This window comes from Alexandromys fortis, unplaced genomic scaffold (genome assembly GCF_014885135.2).
Source record: "Alexandromys fortis isolate MF-2015 unplaced genomic scaffold, M_Fortis_MF-2015_v1.1 scaffold_75, whole genome shotgun sequence".
Lineage (NCBI taxonomy): Eukaryota > Metazoa > Chordata > Mammalia > Rodentia > Cricetidae > Alexandromys > Alexandromys fortis.
In genome coordinates this window covers 358904-379109 of record NW_026067956.1, presented here as the reverse complement: position 1 = coordinate 379109, position 20206 = coordinate 358904, and the positions used below count along the sequence as shown (strand labels likewise).

The following is a 20206-nucleotide window of genomic DNA, read 5'->3' as shown; positions in this document are numbered from 1 at the left end:
CAACAGTGGAATAAACCTCCATCCTACCTTCTTTCAAGCAGAGAGAAGAGGTAGAAAGTCTTAAACCATATCAAAGGACGGGAAGCCAGGAAATGAAACAAAGAAATAAGGTTACACCTGGAATCTTAGCATGTAGCAGGAGGATCGAAAGTCTGAGGCTAGCCTGGACCATAGAGTGTGTTCCAGGTAAGGCTGGGGTACAGAGTGAGTCCTTGCCTCAAAACTAAACTAAACTAAACTAAACTAAACTAAACTAAAACCTGTAGTTGTGTTGTATATGCTTAATTAACCAAACAAATTCCTTGCCTGGGCCTAAGTGCCCTCAATGGGGGCAACTTGACACTATTCCCTCCCTCCCCCAGCCTGAAATACTTATCTACATCTGGAGGAGCTTTTGATTGCTGCACAAGGTGCTGACAGCATCTAGATATGTGTGCCACAGCTTGTACACATGGAGACCTCACTGTGACAAGAAATCACCAGCCCTAAGTGTCCCTGAATGAGCACTTAGAAAATGAAGAACCATGGCTCTTTCCCTCCCCCACTTCTCTCTCTGGGTTTGGATAGAGCAGTGCCTGGAAAGGGGGTGAGCCTATGTAGGGCAGGTCTGAAGGCTCAGAAATCACAGGATGACTGGGTAGCAGGAGGAGCTTCAACTATGAGATATAACGGGCCTGTCCAGGGTGACTCCACCCTCCACCTAAGTGTCCCTGTGGTTAAGTTCTCTAAGGTCAATAGTGGAGGCTTTAAAAGTTTTCCAAGTTAGTGCTACCTGCTTCCCATCACGTTCCTAGAAAACCTCAGAGCAAGCCCTCCCAGGACTGTTCTAGATGGTGTGGTTGTTCACACTCCCCGGAGGACTAAGTGAGCTACAATATGTGCCCGAGATAATGTACACACTGGCTTGCTTCACAGAGATGTGTTCTAGCGGTACAGACTTGACTTTCAAGGAACCAACAAAGAGGATTTTAGTTCTATCCGAGATACCATTGTGGTGGTTGGAATGAGAACGGCCCCCATAGGCCCATATGTTTGAATACTTGGCTGCCAGTTGGTGGAACTGTTTGGGGAGGATTGGGAGGTGTGGTTTTGTTGGAGGAGGTGCATCACTGGGGGCAGGCTTTGAGGTTTCAAAAGACTCTCAACATTCCAGTGTTCTATCTGACTTGTGACTGTGGATCAAGATGTGTGAGTTCTCAGCTGTTCCTTCATTCTGCCATCATGGACTTAGCTGTAAGCCCTCTGAAACTGTAAACTCAAATTAAATGCTTTATTTTATAAGTTGCCTTGATCATGGTGTTTCATCACAGAAGCAATTAAAAAAAAACTAAGTCAAACTAAGTTGGTACCAGGAGTGGAGTATTGTTATGACAGGCCCAGGTATGCTGTTTTCAAAGGAATGTAAAAGACTTTAGAACTTCGAACTAGGAAAGCAGTTTCATGCTTTAAGTGAAACTTCCCAGGCCATCCTAGTAGGAGCTTGGAAGACAATAGCGCTGAGAGCATTGTGGCCTGGGAGCACCACCAGCACAAGAGGTGTCAGAGGAAAACAATATTGGGGATGTAGCTAGAGACCACTCTTGTGATAGCTTGACAAAAAAATAAGACCTCTTTCTTCCCTTGACCTAGGAATCTGCCTGAGGTTAAACTGAAAAGTATTGGATTAGTCTCCCTGGTAGAGGAGATTTCAAGACAGCCTAATATTGACTCTGTCACATGGTTATTAGTAAGGACTTGCAGGCCAGTCTACAATGAAAAGGAGCAAGCATGACAAAAAGAAATACACACACATAGTTTAAAGAGAAAAAGAAGACTAGGAAATTTAATGTTGGAGTCAAGGCTTGTCCTAAAAGAGATAAGAGGCCTGACATGAACCAAAATAAAGAGAGGATGCTCTCCAGCAAGACCCTACACAGTTCAGTGGTTACTTTCATTGGTTAATAAAGAAACTGCCTTGGCCTTTTGATAGGCCAGCCCTTAGGTGGCTGGAGTAGACAGATGGGAATTCTGGGAGGAAGAAAGCAGAGTCAAGCAGACGCCATGACTCTCCTCTCTGAGATGGACGCTGGTTAGACTCATGCCAGTAAGCCACAGTCAAGTGGCAATACAGATATTAGAAATAGGTTAGATCAATATGTGATAGTTAGCCAATAAGGGACTGGAGATAGTGGGCCAGGCAGTGTTTAAATGAATACAATTTGTGTGTTGTTATTTTGGGTGTTAAGCTAGCCGTGCAGAAGCCAGGTGGGACGAAAAGCAGGCCTGCTTGCCTCATCACTACAGTTCAGCTTCCAACTCATAAAAAGAAAAGGTCAGAGGACTTTTCTGCTACTAAAAAGCAACAACAAAGAAAATCTTTTGCAAATGTGATTCAAGGAGACAGGCTCTGTCCACATGGGAAGTCGAACTTGGCAGTGATGTCACATGATCCTGGATCCAGAGTCATGGAGGATACATGTGTAAAGGGGTCATGGGATCTTCCTCCATGGTTAAGGAAAGCCACTGAGGTCAGGTGTGTCTCATGGGAGTTCCTGCATGGAAGCCACTGCATGAGGCTATGAAAGTGAAGCCTGGATTGCTCTGGAGATCACAACATGTAGGAGATTTGAGAGCCGTGAGACTCTCTTAGGGAAAGAGCGACATACAGGGAGTGGAAACAACCCAAGAGAGCATGTTGTAGTCAGCAAATCCAGAGGGGTAAAGGCATCTAAGCCCTCTGACATTAGACACAGAGCAACAGGGTTTGGAATTTTCCCTTCTAGTTTTCAGTCTTGCTTTGATCCAGTATTTTCTCACCGTGCCCTCTTTCCTTCCTTTTGGAATGATAATGTATATTCAGTTCCATTATATGTCAGAAATACATAATTGCTTTTTTATGTTATATGTGGTTACAGTTAAGAGAGTGCCTTGGGTCTCCGAAGACTCTGGACTTTTAAAACTGTGTTGAGACTGTGATAGATTATGGGGACTTTTGAAGTTAGATTAAACGCATTTTGCACTGTGGTGTGACCACAAGCCTAAGGGGACCAGGGAGAGGAGTGTGGGGTTTTGAATGAGAATGGTCCCCATGGGCTCATATGTTTTAATGGTCTCCAGTTGGTGGAACTGTTTGGGAAGGATTAGGAGCTGTGGCTTTGTTGGATGAGGTGTGTCACTAGGGATGGGATTTGAGATTGCAAAGCATACAAAAAAACTAAGACACCAAGTCATTGAAGCTTTTCCTTGCCAGTGAACACAGAGCCAACCTCAAGTGAAGGGTCTGACAGATGTCACAGTTTAACCTGTGGGACAATACATGAGCCAAGGGAAGTGGCTAGAAAGGCTTTAAGATGGAGAGACTCTTGGGCTGACTCAACATGGAGTTAGAGTGACCATTTCCTTAAACAGATGCTTCCTAGACCTGCTTTAAGATTCCCTCTGCAGATAGGCAAGCAGCACCAACTCACGCAGTTTAAAGAACCCAAATATGGAAGCATTTACCTCCCCATCCCCGACTACCTGGTAATGTTAAAGTATGAGAAGAGAAATACGCTCTGTGTTCTGCTGCACAGTGGGGTGAATGAGGCTAATAACGATTTAATATTTCAAATGCAACAGGAGAGGATTTGAGGCATTCTGACCATAAAGAAATTATATATGTCGATGAATGCATACAATCCTTGTGTCAATCAAAAACAAAACTTAGAAATGGGGCCTTTCTCAGGCTGCAGAGGGAAATGAAAGAGTATGCCAGTCAGAGGGACGAACCCTCTGAAGAGACTGTCCTCCCAGAACAAGTGTGGGTGGTCCCTTAAGGTCACCTGGAGGAACAGCCTTGAGGGATGAACGAATGGGATTTGAGATTTGTGATGAAAGAGATGTGTACACAAAATACTTAAACAGTATTCTCAAGGAGTTTTGAACTGGGTGTGGTGGTGCACTATCCCCCCTGTTATTCCAGCACTCTGGAAGTAGAGGGATGAGGATCAGGAATTCAAGGTTGTCCTCAGATACTTAGTGAGTCTGAAGGTGACCTGAGCTACATAAGGCCCTGTGTCAAAAATGAAAAGTGAAAACATTAAGAAACCCCAAACTAGAAAATGTTTTAGAATGTTTCAGAACGTGGCAAATAGGACAGTATTGAATTAGGAAAAGGAGGCTCAGATAACCCTAGTCTCCTGCCTTGAGTTTTCACGGCTCACTCCTTCCATCCTGACAGCCCTGTAAACTGGTCTTAGAATCACCACAGACAGAAGCATCTCACTCGACTGTGCTTCAGTCCAAACTGTGTTTCCAATGTTTGGAGCCATCATACATCATTCAGAGGTCCTGGAGGGCAGAGACCCTGCTTTCCCCAGGGACTCTCTGCTGCGATCCTTCTGTTTGGATGGCTGTCGAGGAACCACCCATCACTGAATGAAGCTGCACCTGCTTGGAGTGCCTCTGGTGCTGGCTGATTCTCCCCAGGCTGAGCCTGCAACTCTAAGAAGCAAACACTAGATGGCAGTAGTCTGTGTGCAGATTTATGACAGAGCCACCCTCAGTCCCCAGGACTAAAGAAAACAAAGACATGCAAAATCCACTTGGCACTAATAAAATGTTAACTTGCTATCAACATTTATAGGTTAACCACAAGGTCAGATTCTTTCTGAATCAATGCAAGGTGAGTATTCTTTCTCTAAGCCTAATCTTAACTCGTCAGTCACTACCTAAAAACTCTTGGGTGACACACACACTATGATTCTTTGGTTCAGAAAATTCTGTTGTTATGCTGGGTGTGGGAGGTACCCGGCACAAGTATAAGTATTCCTGGTAGCCTCGGGTCAAAGAAGATAAGTTATTTGGTCTTTCTGACTAATTTCTAGCAGATGGCCCATGAACTTCATACTTTTGTTTGTAGTAGGATATTTACACAATGTGATGCATTTGGTATCTATAATAAATAAATAAATAAATGTCAATTAGTTCTAATTTCAGTCATGTGACAGTCTGAGAAAGGCAACGCCATGATGGCAATAAAAAGATGAGCAACAGCCAGGGAGGGAGAGGCCAACAGATGATGTTCAGAGCGGTGAATCGTCCTTTCTGTCATTTCAGTAGTGGGCACATGCACTTGTCCACACTCACAGGATGTGCGACACCAAGGTGAAGCGTGATGTGAGCTGTGGGCTTTGGGTGACCCTGGGGCATCTGTGATGGTTGTCGACCATAGGAATTGTGCCGCTCTCGAGGAATACTCATGATAGGGAAAGTTGTGTATGTTCGGGGCTCAGGATCCATGAGAAAGCCCTGTGCCTTCTGCTCACTTTTGCTGTGGACCTAAACTCCTCTAAATAACAATAAAGATGAGTGAACTGGGGCTGAGGGGTCCGTTCCCATGCTAGAGTGCTGGCCTGGCATACATGAGATCCTGGACCACAAGGCAATTAAGAGTAACAAGAAAAGGCTCTAGCCTGCCCATTTGGCACAGAGCTGGAGGTAGGCTGCTTGCTCCCCCTCATAGTTTTCTCCCATTCTGCTCATCCTTCAGGTACATGTCAGGGCCTGTAACCTCCTCCTGGTCCCTGTCCCTCTCTTCAGGACTTTCCAGATCCCAGACCCCATATAGAGTCAACAAATAAACAACTAAGTCTAGACCATCTGTCTCTGTCTTTGTTCTAAGGGCTCTGAATCTATTAACTACCCCGGGCTTCCCAACAACAGCCCTCCAAGGTGCTATTGCTAACATCATTCTTGCTTTAAAGATGAAGAAATCAAGGCACAGACGGATTAAGTAACTTGTCAAGAGCAGCACAAAATGAAAACTCAAGAGTCCTGTGTAGGTACCTCACTTCAGAGTCTTGTTCTTCCCAATCAACCCAATTCTTCTCAACAGGAACCCAGTCCCCTGAAGTCTGGTGTCACCAGTCTCCTGCCCTATGCTCATATCATACATCTTAAAGCCAGGGAAGGATATGTTCTTTTTTTCCTGGTGATGTCATTTATCTGTAGGCAGCTTATGCAACCCTTGATCTTAGTAGAATGAGGCACTACTATTCATGATTTTCAACAAAGAACCACACTTCTATAAGGTTCTGCCTTATTGTCTGATTTTCAAAACTGTGCCCTTCTCTTAGTGAGAAACGGTGGTAATCTGATTGTAAAGACCCACTTGCCACATCACCATGGAAACCCTGTATTCTACCTTTCCATTTGACAATCACTGGGCCTGAAGTCTACAAGGTTTACATAGATGCTTTCCACACCCACTCTGGAACATCACATCCCTAGCCCTGAGTCAGACAGAGCCTGACTCTCTATGAGGCTTAGGGCACACATGGCAGGGGGTTGGGTCATGAAACAAAGGTTTGGAGATAACCCTAAGGTGACGAGGGAACAGATTCCAGAACGCCGTGCACTCTCAATGAGCCTGTCTTCAGAGACCAACTCAGATACCTCTCTGGTTGTCTTGCCCTTGAGTGCCATGCTTGGCATTTGGGCTCTAACCAAAACCAGTTTGGAGATGGTTGTAGAGAGTGAGAATATGAAATAATTTGCCAGTAGATCTGAATAGGGGCTTACTGGAATCTCAAAGTGAACCACAGTCTAGCATGGGCCCCATGAAGATAAAGTTCAATAGAACTGCTTTTCCAAATTGTCTCATTTCCAAGAGAAATCCTATAGTGTGTGGTGCAGGCTCCAGGACTTCAGCAGACCCGGAAGATAGACAGGGGTACATGTAACAAACTTCATGACAGCTCTGGTGCGCCAGCTCTGAGCACCTAAGATGACAGACCCTTATGGTGATGCTGATGGGTCCTTGCTTGTTGGTACCACCTGCCACTAATTGTAAGATTAGAAGTCCCTAAGAGGCCAGTGATCTTAGCTACTCAAATCAATGAGGAACCTTCACCTTCTGTTTGCACAGTCTCTCCCCGGAGCCCATCACCCTCTCTCCAAGGCCCCAGTCCCACAGAAGTGAAAGCTGAGTTCTATCTTCAATTAACTTAGAAGTCATGGGTAGGGGCAGGATTCCCCCAGAATTGGGACAACTGGAAGTAACACTTGGTCAGGGTTTCCCTGGCAACAGTCCTGGAAATCTTCTGGCAATTCCAATGAGGCTAACTACATCTAAACTACCTCCAAAGGTCCCACACAGGTCTTGTAAACCACGGGGCCAAGGGCGGGCCCCTAGTGTATCTACCTCCCAGGTAACCACAATGTGCATGCCATCAGATTCTGAAGCCATTATTACACAGATGGGGGTGCAGAGCAGGGGAGGGAGATGGAGTGACAGATGGGGGGGGGGTCAAACTGAAGGCGTTGTGGCCTTGGTCGAGAACAGGCTAAAAGCGCAGGCTTAGCCACAGAATCCTCTTCTGCCTCAAATAGCAATGGGACCCAACAGCTAAGAATTAAGTCTGGCTTCTTAGACTGTCCCTCTGGCTCATGCTAATGATGTCATTCTAATGATGTCATCAGCCTGTTATCATAATAGTCATTGCTTCCACTATCTCATACCTTGTGGTTCTCCACCCAAAGCTTTTTGGGTCTGGAAATGCCCCAGTCCCCCCACCCTAACCCCACCCATTATCTTTTACTTCCTTCTGGGAACAGTTCAACTTTCTTCTTCCTCGTCACTGTCTCCTGGTAGAAGACTGTTTGGGGGCACATTTGTTCTGCCTCTGATTATAATTAACTATGTACACATGTCACCTCCATACACTGTAAACTGGAAGTCATGGGTGGACAGCATGTTAGCATATGTTCAGATTGAGTACTTATCTCTTGGAGCTTGAGATGCAACAATAGGCAGCCCAAATTGAGATCTCCACCTTTGGGAGGTGTTCTAGACCCAGGCTACCATCTCAGAAGCATGTCTGAATCACTGAGAGATAGCCGCAGTGATGGGCAGGGGAGAGACAGGCAGCTCAGAGGTAAGGTCAGGGCCAGGCCAAGATGGGGGAGGAGACCAGACCAAGCAGAAGTTGCCCTTCTCCCATGTCTATCATGGAGACCAGATGGTGAGGCCTTCAGAATGTTAGCCTCGTCTCCTCTTCCTGTTTCTCATATGCCCACTTTCACTTCCTAGAGGAGGGACAGGGCAAGGAGTCCAAAGCCGGCACTGTGCTCTCCCTGAAGAGGGCTCGCAGTTACCTACCTGAGCTCCAGACAGCCGAGCTGCAGAGCCATGCCTTCGCTGACCTTGCTGGCATAGCGTTGCATGTAGTCGTTCCGGAGCTGATGGGAGAAAGGCCACGGGTCAGACTCAGGCCCTCAGTGTTCCTTCCCAGAGCACAAGCCCAGGGTGGGGGGTGGGTTAGGAGGTGCAGTCTAGTGAGAGGAGGTATCACTGAAGGCAGGTTTTGATGTTTCAAAAGCCCAGACCATCCCCCTCTCTGCCTCTTTCCTGCAGATAAGACTTCAAGTATCAGCTACTGCCCCAGTACCATGTCTGCCTGCTTGATGCCATGTTCCACACCATAACAGTCTTGGCCTCACCTTCTGAAACTGTAAGACTGATAAACTCTTCTATAAATTGCTTTGGTCATGGTGCTTCCTTATAGCAATAAAAAAGCAACTAAGACAGTTTGTTACCATGGACTAGTGTCTCCATCCCCATCTCCCACTGCCATTTTGAAGATAATAAAACTGAAGCCAGGCCTAGTGGTTCAGGGCCGTAATCTCAACTACTCTGGGCTGGGTTTTATCTTGCCCCCTCCCCTGCAGAGAATAGATGCAACTTAGCATTTATAGTGTTCTGGGACAGCAGGGTGCTTTTTTCACCTGTTGGTAAAAGTACAGCAGTGTGGTCCTGTCTTCTTTCAGGCTCTCCATGAAGTCCTCTGGCAAGTAGCGGATCTGAAGGTCATACCTGTAACAACACAGACTCTGGTAGACACGGGAGAGCCGGACTCCCAAGAGGGGCCAAAACTACTCTACCCCTCAGCATGCAAGGGCATCCACGAGGCCTCTGCCCATGGATCCAGAGCAGTTTCTTCTTTTCCTGTTTTTGACTGGGGAGAGAACCATGCCAGGGAGGTGGCCAGCAGGCCCTAGGGCTCGTAGCTAGCTAGCACTGAACGCTCTCTTCTCCCCAATGGATACTAGTTTCCTTAGTTCAAAGGCCAGCCCGTGACCTGGGCTTCTCTCCCTTCCCTCCCTGTTCCTCTTCACCATAGCACCAACAGCATCTGGTCTGGGACAGTGCCTCCGTAATGTCCCGGGATGGGCATTCGCTAAGGCTCCGGGTTAGATTTTGAAAACACTCGCATCAGGACACTGTGGGACGACGAAGACTAGGAAGCCACTCCAATTTCCTAGGAGATTCTGAGCTTTGGGAATGCTCGAAGGGAGGGTGCCATTCCTACCTCCACTCAGCTTCCACGTGTAGACATTCATACTGGTCCTGCACCTCGCCCACCGTCATCTGTGGGTGCAGCCAGTGGATCTCATCTGATTTCATGTGCTTCAGCCTCAGCCCATAGCACTCAGCCAGCTGGATGTTGGGCCCTATTCGCCCACTCAACAGGATGGAGGTGATGATCTCCTAGGGAGGAGACAAGAGGGCTAAGAGTCGGGCTACCTCCCGCTGGGCTCTCACAGCTTCCCATGCACAGCCTCTAACCCTGTGTGGCAATCTGTCGCGGGTATTTTTCATTTTGGGTTCTCTAGCAGCTAGCACAAGCCTTGGTACACACTGTGTTCTCGCCGATGAATGAACAATTTGGCAAAGTGAGACAGACATAGAAAGAAGTGGGAGGAGATGGCAGAAGTGAGGACAAGATGCAGAGGCTGAGAGCACAGATCAAAACAATTAGCGCCAGCTGAGCATGTGCCCCGTGACCAGCCCCTGCTGGACGGTTTCCAGTCTAGCCAGCAGGACGCAGTACAGGGCCAGGCTCGGCGAGGTCTGTCCCACACATGACTTCACTGAGTCCATGTGACACAAGGAAGCGCATGTCACCACTGCATTGTAGCTGGTAAAGAAACCCGATGCTGGGGCTAAGCTGGTATTGGGAGCCCTGGACCTTTGAACTCAAGTGTTCTGCTCTGCCCAGCTGACTCGGGGCATGGCAGAGCTGGAGGAGAGAGAAGAATGAGAACGACTTTAAGGAGCTGAGTGGCACATTGCCCACACATAAGCATGATCTCAGGAGAGCTGACAGAAAGGCACTAGCCTTCTTGTTATGTTTTTTTTTGGGGGGGGGAGGGCTCTTTTTGTTCTTTTACCCACCGTTCCATACCCCACAATTCGGGCCACCACTTTCTGTCCCAGACAGAGAGCATGAAGGTCCATTGCAGGGCTGCCTGGAAGCCCATCAGTAAGGCCCTGACTAGCCCACTTAGTGGTTGGTGCCCACATCTCTCACATGGGTCCACATCCAGTGAATGAGCTGAACCCATTCCTGGCAGGGCAGAGTTCCCTGGGCACAGACTTAAAACCTCACAGGCACTGACCCATGTGAGCCTTGAGTCTGAAATGCATGATTACCCAGCCTACCCTAGCCTACCCCAGCCTACCACAAACTACCCTAGACTGTCTCAGCCTACATAGCCTACCCATCCACCCCATCCTACATAAGCCTACCCCAGCCAACACCAGGCAACACCAGCCTACCCAGCTTACACCAGCCTATCTCAGCCTACCCCAGCCTACAACAGCCTACCCCAGCCTATACCAACCTACTCCAGCCGACACCAGCCTACACCAGCCTACACCAGCCGACACCAGCCTACACCAGCCTACACCAGCCTACCCAAGCCTGGAGGCTGCAGTCTGTCCAGAGAGAGGAGGGACACTCCTTTGTTTAGACTGTATGTTTTTTTAAACATGCCTCCCAAGAAGTTGCCCAATTTAGTAAGCAAAGTACAATTAATTCCTTTATTGGAATTAGAAGAAAGTGTGTTTCTTTTTCTCTGAAAATGTCAAGACTAATATTTAAGTAATGTTAGTTTAAAAGAATGTCCAATTTATGCAACGACTTGGACACCCTGGAGTCTCAGTCCAGCTGCCTCCTCCCAATTCTCTTGAACTCCATGGACTGTGAACTAGAAGACCCTCAACTACAAAACTCCTTTCCTACTAAGATAATGTCTATCAGAGAAACCCCTTTACAATGATCTCTGAGATGCACGGGGTTGGGGCGCGGGGGAGCAGAGCACGGGCCAGCAACTCTGAAACATCACTGAAACTCTGAACATCAGCTCTGACATCAGAGCCAAAGCTGGCGGGGAGTGACCCAATCTCCAGTGGCTCCAGAGAGCGGGACATGGATGAGCACCTCAGGGCAAAGCTGTGAAGCAGACGGCTCTCAGTATCCCCACCGGCTTCTGTTCCCGGCCTCCCGCTCATCTCCGCTCACGTGGTCACCTTGATGCTTTACCCAGAAGGCCTCATATGGCCACTGAGTTCCACCTGAAGTTCCCTTCTCTGGCCCTGGAATCCAGAAGCCCCCGCTATTACCAAATTGAAATCTATTAAGCTAGCACCTCATTTTGTAATAGCTAGGAACCTTAAGAAACGTAGAACTGAAAAGTCTCTAAGACGTGCAAAGTAAGTGCAGGAGTATAAGAGCCCTCCTGAGCACGAGCCCAGCTTCAACAATGACCAGATGTTGTGACTCACTCCCAAGCGTGATCCACGACTGTTCTTTCTCCACAGTTCTTCTTTAAGGAAATGTGTATGTATACACACACACACACACACATAAATACACACAAATAAGGTTCTATATATGCACATACATATATAATATGCTATATATAAAAACACACACATATATAATCTTAAAATAAACCTATAAATTTTAGCCATACAATACTGTCATATAAATACACTCACATGACCCACACACCAATTAAGATCCACGTCTCCATATCTTTAGACAGTTCTCTGTCCCACATCAGCCACCATCCTCTCTTCTAGTTTCAGTGAGTTTTGCCTACCCTACAATTTCATATAAATGGAATAATTTAATGTTTGTTATTTTTTCTGTCTAACTTCTTTCACTTAGCATAATGTCTAAGATTCGCCCACACTGTTGATATATTGGTATGTAGTTTCTTTTAATTTCCACTTATTTATTCTTTGAGACAAGGTATTATATAGCCCAGAATGATATTGACCTAGAAATCTGCCTGCCTCAGTCCCCTAAGTGCTAGGATTACAGATATATATGTATGTTTGTATGTATATATGCATGTATGTATGTATGTATGATCATACTCTGCCAACGTTTCTTTCTCTCTTGTTTTGTTTCCTAGGGCCTTGTATATGGCAGGCAAGAGCTTTATCAGTGACCTATGTCCCCAGCTTCATTGTTCCTTTTTGCAGATGAGTGATGGTCTAATGTATCAACAAACAGTTTATTTTATATCAACAACATGTTCATTTAGTCCTCTATTTCTAGAAACCTAAGGAATTTCTGTATTATTTTTTTTACTGTTGTGAAAATTTGCAAGTTAATGTAAAGTGTTTCTGTGTATAAATGATAGACTGGTATTTGCTTTCAATGATTCCACAAGAGTAGAATTACTGGGCTGAGGGTTTTGGGCTGTATAAGAAACTGCTAGGAGTCGGGTGGTAGTGGCGCACGCCTTTAATCCCAGCACTCGGGAGGCAGAGGCAGGCGGATCTCTGGGAGTTCGAGGCCAGCCTGGTCTACAAGAGCTAGTTCTGGGGCAGGCACCAAAGCTACAGAGAAACCCTGTCTCGGGGAAAAAAGAAAGAAAGAAAGAAAGAAAGAAAGAAAGGAAGGAAGGAAGGAAGGAAGGAAGGAAGGAAGGAAGGAAGGAAGGAAGGAAGGAAGGAAGGAAGAAAGAAAGAAAGAAGAAACTGCTGGGGGTGGAGAGGAGGCTTAGGGACTGAGAGTGAATAATGAAGACAGATGAAGACAGGTTTGAACAGTCGGTTCTCTCCACCTCTTTTTCTTCATTTTTACATTACTTCTCTGGGAATTTTGTCTACACACGTCTCCAAATTCAGATGTTTGCATCTAGAACAAGGAGGAAGTACCAGAGCCAGAATAAAGTGGTTTTATTACAAAGAGCTAAAACACTTCGGACAGTGCTTGTTTCAAGGTTAACACTTTTTTTTTAAGCATTATTTTAACGCAGAAATCTCTTACAGGGTCTGGTTTAAACTAGATTATAAAAACAAAATTTTTGTTTATCCTTCTGTCTTTTTACCCCCTCCCTCCATTTACCCCTTCCTTTCCCTTATAAGTGGTGGTAGAGCCAATGGTTAGACCAGATGACTGGGGAGCTGGCCCTAACAAGCAGTCCAGGGACAGAGATAACTCAGTGATGGTAGAGATAACTCAGAATTGGTCACTTCCAGGGGAGCTGAGCAAAGGGAGACATGTATCGAAAATAATGGGAACTTCTTACTTTAGGGAAAGTATTCAAACTGTGGGGATGGGAAAGCTAGGGAGGACCACACAATCAGGGATTGTTTGGAAATGGTGGTCTGTGTGGGTTAGAGGAAGGGGGGAATGTTGTGGTTTGAATTGTCTTTCCTAAAAGGGCTTAATTAAGCAATGAATGCCATGTTGTGTTTCAAACCAAACCTAAGGTTTAGTTCCTAAGCACCATTCTTCATGGAAAAGGCCCAGGGCGCTTGTAGAAACAGGTGGTTCCAGGGCTCGGAGGAAAACACGCAGCACACGGTAAGTCTGAAACATCACTTAGGACCAGAAAAAAAAAAAGGCTGGAGGATGTTGGGCATTCCTAACAACTACACACGATCATCCTGAAGTGTCCATGTGAGGCAAGACTGAGATATTCCTTCCTGAGGGTGGATGTGGATGTTGCTAGGGATGACAGCCTCATTGAACGGCATTCCCACCCTCCACCCATGTGACCAGCTTGATTACTGGGGTTGAATTATAGAGGATTTGGCTGGTCTTTGGTTCCAGGTGATAGGACTGACTTTGTTATTCATGCTGGGGTTCTAACATATGGAGGGCCCATAGTTTCAGAGGTGGGGAGGTCAGGGCACTGGCCAACCATGTACTGGCTTTTCAGACTGTGAAGACCAACCATGTTCTTGGAAAGGTGCACCTTTGATTCTGAGAGGTAGCCTGAGCATGAGGGAGGGAGGAGAAAGGAAGGCCAAGTTAAGCAATGTGGCCAAAGAGCCCACTCATCATCAACCATGCCTTCTGTCGGAAGCCCTAATATGCCTCTGATCCAGGACGCTCACCTGGGAGAGCTGGTCGTGCACATTGGTATGCCTAGCGGTTGGTGGATCCTGAGTTCACAGAGGCTTCCTCTTTTGGGGTTCTCTCAGAAGTTCTGTGTGCTTCTTCATTGACTGGGGTTAATTTGTACCCATTAGGATAAAGCTACAGCTTTAAGCATGGCCCTTTTCCCAGTCCTTTGACTTGTTCTAGTAAATTATTGCACTTGAAGAGGAAGTAGGAACACACCAATTTGTAGTAAAAGTGTGGGTGGCTCAAGAGCTGAGGTAAGGGGTTTCTGGTGAAGCGGGCCCTTAACCTGTGAAGTCTGTTAGCTGTGTAACTGTGGAAACACATTGTGTGAGGACTTCATTGAAAACCATGTCCATCCTTCAGAAGTGGCCTGGGGAAATTAATTTGATGCTCATAACTGCATAGAAAGAGCATTGATACAGTATCACACAAACTAGGGTGGGACCATGCTCTTCGGAAACAGGGCCCATAGGACCTGAGCTGGATCTGAACTGAAAGCCTTCTTTCTGAGGACTAGCTTTTACAGTACCAGAAGGCAGAGTACAAACTTTCAAAGCAGGAAAACAACCAATAATCTTATTCAGCTGATGCCTGAGAACCACAGCAACAACCAGCATGACTCTCTAACCTTGAGGGTGCACAAAAACCTTGGTGGAAACCAACAGCTCTCTAATTCGTCTTAAGGTCAGCGCGATAAGAGAAAAATCACAGCTGATACTAGAAACCTTTCCTAGGCTAGGAAAGTCATGGATCTTGGAGGAGACTCTGTAATCAACACTTTACTGACCAGTAAAAGCCCTAACTACACCCTAACTATGTAGCCCTATACCCACAGGTGAGTGTAGCTCTCACCCATCATCAAGGAAATCCTCTTCGCAACAAATGGAGATCCTTACAGAAACTACAACCAATCAAAATGAAGTGTTGTGGTGCCCAGTCCCAACTGATACACTTCCAACACAAATCCTGTATCCAGAGCTCAGGGACCATTGTGGAAGAAGGGCCGAAAAGATTGTAAGAGCCAGAGGAACAGGGATTTGCTGAGACTGTGTCTCCTGGGAATGTCAGAGGTTACACTCATGGAGTCTCATGGACATGGCTGCGTAAACACGACCTGAGCAAAGATGACACCAACAGACATGATAAAATAAAAGGGAATATCACATAGCCTCAATTCTAGACAAGAAACTACAGGCCACTAAGGGATGCTAGGAGCAGCAGGAACTGTCTTCCCCAGGGAAGGGCGCACCAATTGGTTATCCAAAACAGAAGAGTCAGTCCTGAAAACATACATACAAGTAACACTATATGCACTTAGTAAGTATATATTTATATATTTAGGAATACACACACACACCATCACCAAACAACAATTAAAGAAAAAGAGGTCATGAATTTGAAAGACAGCAAGGTGGGGTCCATGGGAGGGTTTAGGAGGAGGAAAGGGAGCAGGGAATTGATGCAATTATCAAAAAAAGTAAGAATGTGTATATATATATATGCAATACATACATATATATGTATATATACGCAAATATATGTACATATACGTATGCATACACACCAAACAAACAAACAAACAAACAAAAACGAGGCTGTGAATCTAGCTTTGACAGGACAGATCATCCAACAGGATGACAAACTCCCCGGGCCACACTGTCCCCTTGTGTTCCTCTACCCTTGCCTATCAAGCTGCACACAGTTCTGCATTCAAGCCCCAGCCGCCATCTGCCACGTGTACACTATGAAGAGCTATGGAGCAATGGTTCCAGGGAGCACACAACCCTCAGCCGTGCAGAAGCATATGCACACAGGCCGGAGGATGAAAAGGCTTCCGGCTAGGGAGCTCATGTGCCCTGCACCACCACCGGCCCTACCTCCCCTGTGCTCTCTCTCACACACGCAAACAACAGGAGCAGCAGTGTTGGTCCCAAGTCCCCAGCTCATCAGCTGCCTTTAGTGAGTCAATATTTCCTTTTCTCTCAATCAAGCATCCCTTAAAAATGACAGTACATGATGTTTCCCTACTCACTCAGTTGCCATATGGAACCTGAGTTTTGAACAAGTGCTGGCTCTTTAGAGAAAGAAGTCCAGGGTTCCTTTTGCTCCAGGAAGACCTTGCCTTCTTCCCATACGAGGACTTCCAGGTGCTGAAGGGCAGGCTTTCTAGCTGCCTTTAGTTGCAGCCTCGATTCTAAGAGACTTCTGGTACTTTCTTGCAAACATCTGTATTCCTAGAGTTTTCCTTCCTTCTTGGTTCATGTTGCTTTATTCAAATTATTAAGTAGCGTGAAGACTCCAGATGGCCATCCCCTCCTTCTCTGTTCTCTGACTTTGCCACTTGCAGATCAGAAACCAAGCAGGAATGTGTCTGGATAGTGTGTCCCCACACCCCAGAGGGTTTACAGTCAGGCATCATATGGGGACTTTTCTGTTGGTGATAGATCACACTCAGGAGAGAGGTCCCATACGATGACATCATCGGTGGCGTCATCACCAGCACAGTTTGTATATATCTGCTTTCTAGTGTTCGTGGGTTTGTGTGTGGCATGCATGCATGTATGCGTGCCCACATGGGTGTATGTATATGTGGAATTAGAGGTTGATGCCAGGTGTTTTCCACAACCCCTCTCCTCATATGTTGAGGCAAGGTCTCTCGCTTGAACTCTGAACTCTCGGACTTTGCTAGTCTATCTAGCCAGCTTGCTCTGGGATGCAGTGTTTCTGCCTCTAGAGCTCAGGAATCACAGGTGGGCTATCATAGCTACCAGTTTTTATGTAGGTGCTAGGAATCTGAACTCCAGTCCTCACGACTGTGTGGCAAGCATTTGGCCTACTGACTCATCTCCCCATTCCCTCAAGTTTGAGATTGCAGAATGATGTAATCCTCCCACTACTAAACAATCCCACAAAGATCATCCAAGTATCAGACCTCCTCCCTCCCTCTTCTTACCAGTACCATCCATCCCAGAACCATCTCAGCGACCTCTCTGTTTTCGTTATGTCCCCAGGCTCAATTACCTTAATAAATATCCAAATTTTCCTAAAGTTTCTTTAAGCTTTCTCATATTTTTGGCCAGGTTATTTTATATAACAACAACAAAACCCAATGTGATAGCTGGGACTCTCCCACCACCCACCACCAAGATAGCTTGGTTCCCCACCCTCTTATACCAAGATAACTTGATCCTCATCATCCTCCACCAAGATAGCTTGGTCTTCACCATCCTCCACCAACATAGGTTAGTCTTCACTATCCTACACAAAGATAACTTGATATCCACCATCCTCCACCAAGATAGCCTGGTCCCCACTATCCTCCACCAAGACAGCCTGGTCCCATCTGTTCCATTGCTTCATTTTCATGTTCTTCCCTCACTGCCATGCTTGAGGAGAGTCCTTGTCCATGTCATTCCATGCAGACCTCTATCCTGCACGCTCCTGATTCCCCAGAGCTGAGAGAATTTTGGGTTCCTCCCCTGGATTCCTAGGAAGCATGATGAGGGTCTTTGTGAAGTCATTCCTTACTCCGCTGGATTGACAGGGCCTTTGGTTCCTCTATGGACTCCAAAGAACTTCAAATGTATACCCAGCAGCATATTGTTATGAATTGAATTTTGTTTTTCCAGAAAGACATGCTGGAGGCACAACCTCTGCTTCCTTTCCCAACCTTGTTGGGAAACAGAATCTTTGGAGACTAGTCAAATTAAAATGAGTTAATTTGGAATCCGACTCCCATCTGACCAGCATTATTATAAAGGGGGACATTAAGTCACCAAGAGAGACATGCACACAAGAATGCAAATGACAGGCCTTGAAGAAACAAGATTTGAGTAAAGGATCTGTAAGCCCAAGAACACCAAGGGCAGATCACCAGGCCTGGAGAAGAGACAGGAAGAATTCCTTACCAACTTCAGAGGGGGCATGGCCCTACCAACACCTTAATGTTGGCTTTCGAGACCTCAGAACTATGAGACAACATCTTTCTGTACTCCACAGCAACCCTAAGTGTGGTATTTCATGAGAAGACTCCTCGGAACCTAATAAAGATGCTGACAAATTAGAACTGGAACAACTGGCTGACCTTGGATCAGATGGGCATAGACCATCTTTGAGTTCTAACTGGTGATTGGTTGCGGATTCCAAGAGATGTGTCCTGTCTCAAAAACAACCTTCCAGTGACAACCCTCCAGAGACAAGAGTGCAGACTGAAATCTATTTCCAGCTCTTTTTAGATGACAGACTAATATTTCTGACATGTGGCCTGCCTTGTGTCAATTCCAGGTACATAAAGATCTCAGACAATGCTTAGGATAAATTAGGCACCCAGTACATAGTAATTACCATAACGGGACAGCAAGCAATGATAGCATGAGCAGGTGTGGATGTTAGCACAGACAGAAGGAAGATGATGGATAATAAAATCAGCCCCAGGATGATTAAGCCACACCCAGAGTTGATCTGGCTACACCTGCCCTCTGCAAGAAAGAGTGCACAGGAAAATGACTTCATTCTGCTCGGAGCAAAGTCCTGGAAGAGTTTTAGGGCCTAAGACTCAAGCTCAATACTGCAGTGTCTTCCTTTTCTCTTTTGTTCTACATGGAGACGAAGGTAGAACGCCAAGAAAAAAGAGTTAAAAGGCGGAGGCAGTAACAAGAGACTTATCTTTTCTTTAATTGACTTAGAACATAAGGGTTGTCTTCAAAAATAAAAACACTCTGTTAAATATAGACCCAGTCTATTCAACTTCTGATTTGTTAATATGTCACAAGGAAGAGCTCTTAACGCTGAGATGAGCTTCAGGAGGAAGAAAGAATAAGAAAAGACAGACAGGAAAGTACCAGGCAGGTTAATATATATTTTTTTTACAAAAAAAAATTGTTCCCCCTACTAAGATATTTTTTAAAGTTATGATTTTATAATTGATTGTGAAGTTGGCCCGGGTGATGGGTCAGAATTAAGGCTTGAAGAGAGCTATTTGCTATGGAGGATGTCCCTAGAGTGTTCACTTTTGCTATAGTGCTTGATGATCTGTATCAGTGAGTGTCAATAGTTGACATTTGGAGTTCATGCTGGCTAGTTCTATGTCAACTTGACACAAGCTAGAGTCATCGGAAAGGAAGGAGATTAAATTCAGAGAATATCCTCCATAAAATTGGACTGTAGGCAAGTCTGTAGAGCATGGTTAAATTAGTGATTGATGTGGGAGGGCCCAAACCATGAAGGGTGGGGCCATCCCTGGGCTAGCGGTCCTGGATTCTATAAGAAAGCAGACTGAGCAAGCTATGAGGAGCAAACCAGTAAGCAGCTCCCCTCCACAGCCTCTGCATCTGCTCCTGCCTCCAGGTTTCCGTCCTGTGTGAGTTCCTGCCCTGACTTCCTTTGGTGATGGACTAGGATGTGAATGAAAGTATTAGCCAAATAAACTCTTTTCCTTTTCAACTTGCTTTTGCTCGTGGTGTTTCATCATAACAATAGGAACCCAACTAGAAAAGGGCAAACGACTGTTTGCTATATGTGGCTGTTTAACACCGATGGCCACATCCCCACTGACATCCAAGTTTCATGTCCTAGTCACGGTGACAATGGCACAGTAGAAGTCTAACTAGTTTCTAGAAGAAGAGATTCAAGAGATGACGATGAGCTTTGAGTATCTGCCTAAGATCTGGACACCCCGTGAAGATGGAAAGTAGGCAGGTGAGCAGGAGAACATTATGGAAGACTGTAAACCACATTGAAAATTTGGGTACCTCTGAACTCAGCATCACAAGCTGAGTATCAAGATCATATGTATAGGAAACGTGCTTATATTAATCTCTGAACATCTGTGTGCCTTCGCTGCACATGCCTGAATGGAACACCAGTGATCCAGACAGATGGCTAATAGGGCATTGAACATTCCAGGAAGACATGCCCATGTTCTCAAACTTAGATCGCATTTGAAAAAAGCGGTCTATGTAGATATAATGAAGTTAAGCAACTCAGTGAACAGTCATTCTGGACTCTCTGTGTGTCTCTTAACCAAGTGTATG

General features: G+C 45.8%; 1 protein-coding gene across 6 annotated transcripts in view; it reads right to left on the bottom strand.

The window, feature by feature from the left end:
- The window catches only part of Ptk2b (protein tyrosine kinase 2 beta), a 123134-nt gene that overhangs the window by 28438 nt on the left and 74490 nt on the right, over nt 1-20206 (bottom strand). For all 6 annotated transcript variants that reach the window (XM_050152136.1, XM_050152139.1, XM_050152140.1 and 3 more), the window contains exons 3-5: nt 9330-9508; nt 8746-8833; nt 8120-8199 (exon numbers count right to left, since the gene is read on the bottom strand). In XM_050152136.1, coding sequence (XP_050008093.1) covers nt 8120-8199; nt 8746-8833; nt 9330-9508 — 347 coding nt within the window. The remainder of the gene's footprint in view (nt 1-8119; nt 8200-8745; nt 8834-9329; nt 9509-20206) is intronic.